This window comes from Neophocaena asiaeorientalis, unplaced genomic scaffold, assembly GCF_003031525.2.
Source record: "Neophocaena asiaeorientalis asiaeorientalis breed wild unplaced genomic scaffold, Neophocaena_asiaeorientalis_V1.1 scaffold180, whole genome shotgun sequence".
NCBI lineage: Eukaryota > Metazoa > Chordata > Mammalia > Artiodactyla > Phocoenidae > Neophocaena > Neophocaena asiaeorientalis.
In genome coordinates, this window is record NW_020173697.1 from 4,944,890 (window position 1) to 4,947,545 (window position 2,656).

The window sequence follows — 2,656 nt, forward strand, 5'->3', positions numbered from 1 at the left end:
AACCCAGAGAGCACTGAGCACATCCTCTTCAGAACTGCAGGAAGTATTTTTGTTTGTTTGCAGCAGCCGAGGATGCGGAGGCAGGACCGTTCAGTTAGCCTTTCTTGAGCTCCTCCTGTATGTTCTTGACTGGGCACCTGCCTCAGCAACAGCTCCCTTTGAGAACAGTGTGTCCGGGTGGGGCAGGGTGAGGGAGGGCGGGGTCTGGGCTGAGTCTGACCCTCGTGTCCCACTCCTTCAGGCGGGTGAAACCGAGTCCCTCTAAAACTGCGTTTATGATTAACCCCTCTGTCCAAAATGTTATTCCTTTTCTTGTCTAACACCTGTTCCCCTGAAGATGCAGGAGAATCAAAGGAGGGGGGGGGTTGAAACTGAGCAGGACCCTGTGGGACCCTCCCGGGTATAAAAGCTTTTCCATGTCACCTATTTCTTGTTCGTAGGAAAAAGGCTTTCCGCTTCCTAGACCTTTCCTGAGTTCCAAAGGGCAGATTCAAACAGTTACTTATTAGCGGAGGGGTGCAGAAAGAAGCAATAGCGCAAGATGGAGCAGAATCCTGGCTTCTCCTCAGGGGACCTGCATAACAACCTCATACATGTCTCTGAGCTCTTCTGCAGGAACTAAGGCCCCGCCCGGTGGAGGATGGTGACATCAGGCTGAGCACAAGCACGGGGACCCAGACTGTTTGGAACCAGAGGCTGATGACTGAGATTGCTGGAACACCACCCTGTTACCTCACCAGCAACCAATCAGAAGAGGGGTACACACTCCGCAGACCTCCTAGCAAACTGTGCCCATAAAAACTCCTTCCCTGAAACTTACCGAACCAAGTTCATGTGCCGTGGACACACAGTGAGGTCAACAGTACTGACACATCGGACTCTGGAGCAGAGAAGGGTTTATGGAAGGGCCATGCAAGGAGATGGGTGTCTTGTGCCGCAAAAACCGCCAAAGCATTTTTAAAGGCCAAGTGAGGGAGGGGGTGTGGCTGGTTGTTGCACATTTTGTGTAGGAATCCCTTGTTCTTGCAGTTTCTCCACAAAGGTCAGGTCACGATGTTCCTGTAAACCTCCAACTAGAACGTTATTCTTTGTTCTGCAACTTTTTATCTCTGTGTGAATGGAAAAGTGGTGTCCCCTTAAAGGTCAGAGCCTTGAGCACTGGCTCTCCTGTATATTTCAGGCTGCAGGCAACATTCTTAAATCAAAGTGAAAGCAACAGAATACAAAGGTTAAAGTGGAAGAAACAGACCCACTATGGAGTCAGGCTTGTTCTTCCCTCTTACAGCCCTATACGAAACATTTCTCTGCTCCAGACGCGCCCACGGTTTGGTTTGTTAGGCCTCACCCTGCGTGGGGCACATGAGCCAAGCTGGACAACAGGAAGACCAAGGTCTGTTGTGACGCTGACTCCGGTGTCCACTCCTTCACGGGAGGACCTCAGGTCTCAGCCAAACACAACCTGTAGAGTCCATCCCAGGTTCTAACGCTGTGATCCCCGTGTCCCAACCCGGCACGGTCCTGATCTTACGACGGAACATCCAGCGTCCAGGGTGTTGGCAAAGCCGGAGCCCAGGGCCCACCGACTGCAGGGTAAGCCCCACCCCACCCACCGCACCGCTACCGCGCCCTTTCGCCGGCACCGAGACTACAAGTCCCAGCATGCAGCGCGGCCCCTTCCAGCTGGCTCTAGTTCCCAGTCTCTCTCGCCCCAGGTCTCCCGCCCACGCTCGCGTCCGCGGAGGGCGTGGCGCCCGTGGCCTCTGCGCACTGACGTCGGCGCGCCGACGTGACGTGCTGACGCGGCGCTCCGGGCGCCTCCGCCCTCTAGTCCGGCGGCGGGAGTCCTGGGGCGGCGCTTCGGTTTGTGGGAGCTGCCGTGATGTGAAGGCGCGAGGCCGGTGGGAAGGGCCGGGCCTTGTAGTCTCCTCCTCCGGGTCTGCGGCTCCCCGTCCCAGATGGACAGGGTGTGCGCCGTGTTCGGAGGCTCCCGGGGCATCGGCAAGGCGGTGGCCCGCTTGATGGCCCAGAGAGGCTACCGACTGGCCATCGTCGCCCGGAATCTGCAGGGGGCCAGAGCCGCGGCCGGGGACCTTGGCGGTGGGTACCGACCGGGGGCGCCCCGCCTCCGCGCGGCGAATGTGAACCGCGGCCGGCGCGGGTCCGAGAAGCCGTCGTGGGCGCCCTCCTCCCCGGGCCGGTCAGGCTCACCGTGTGGGGCGCGGGGCGGTGCGTGCCGCAGGTGCGGCGCGGTCTGGCGAGGTTTCCCGGTGCGCCTGCGTGGTCTTGCGCGTCGGTACGTGTGCGCATGCGCGGGCAGTGCCGGCCCAGGACGTTTGCGGCCATTCCTACACAAAATGTGCAACAACCAGTCCTGGTTGTACCCGGTCTGCTTTCCTGTGCCCAAGGCACTGACGTCACTACGGTGCTTTGGTGACCATCACCAAGGGACGATGAGATTTGTTCCGCCAGATTCCTTGTCATTGCACTTAAACTCCATTTACCCCCGTTTATTAGGAATGGATTGTCAGTTTATCTGCGAATTTCAGTTTCTGGGGGGTAGGGAGACCGGGTGCTGTGACGGTCCGAGCTCGCAGCTGTTGTTGAGGTTGTAGGCGGGCCGGGAGCAGGGGCACCGGGTTCACCGTCGGGGGCCGGG

The 2,656-nt window shown here is 58.6% G+C and overlaps 1 protein-coding gene across 1 annotated transcript in view; it reads left to right on the plus strand.

The window, feature by feature from the left end:
- Nucleotides 1-219: 219 nt before the first annotated feature.
- The window catches only part of CBR4 (carbonyl reductase 4), a gene marked incomplete at its 3' end in the record, with an annotated part of 21,690 nt that continues 19,253 nt past the window's right edge, over nucleotides 220-2,656 (plus strand). Inside the window, exon 1 of the mRNA XM_024750541.1 lies at nucleotides 220-2,097. Within this exon, the coding sequence (XP_024606309.1) occupies nucleotides 1,956-2,097 (142 nt within the window). The remainder of the gene's footprint in view (nucleotides 2,098-2,656) is intronic.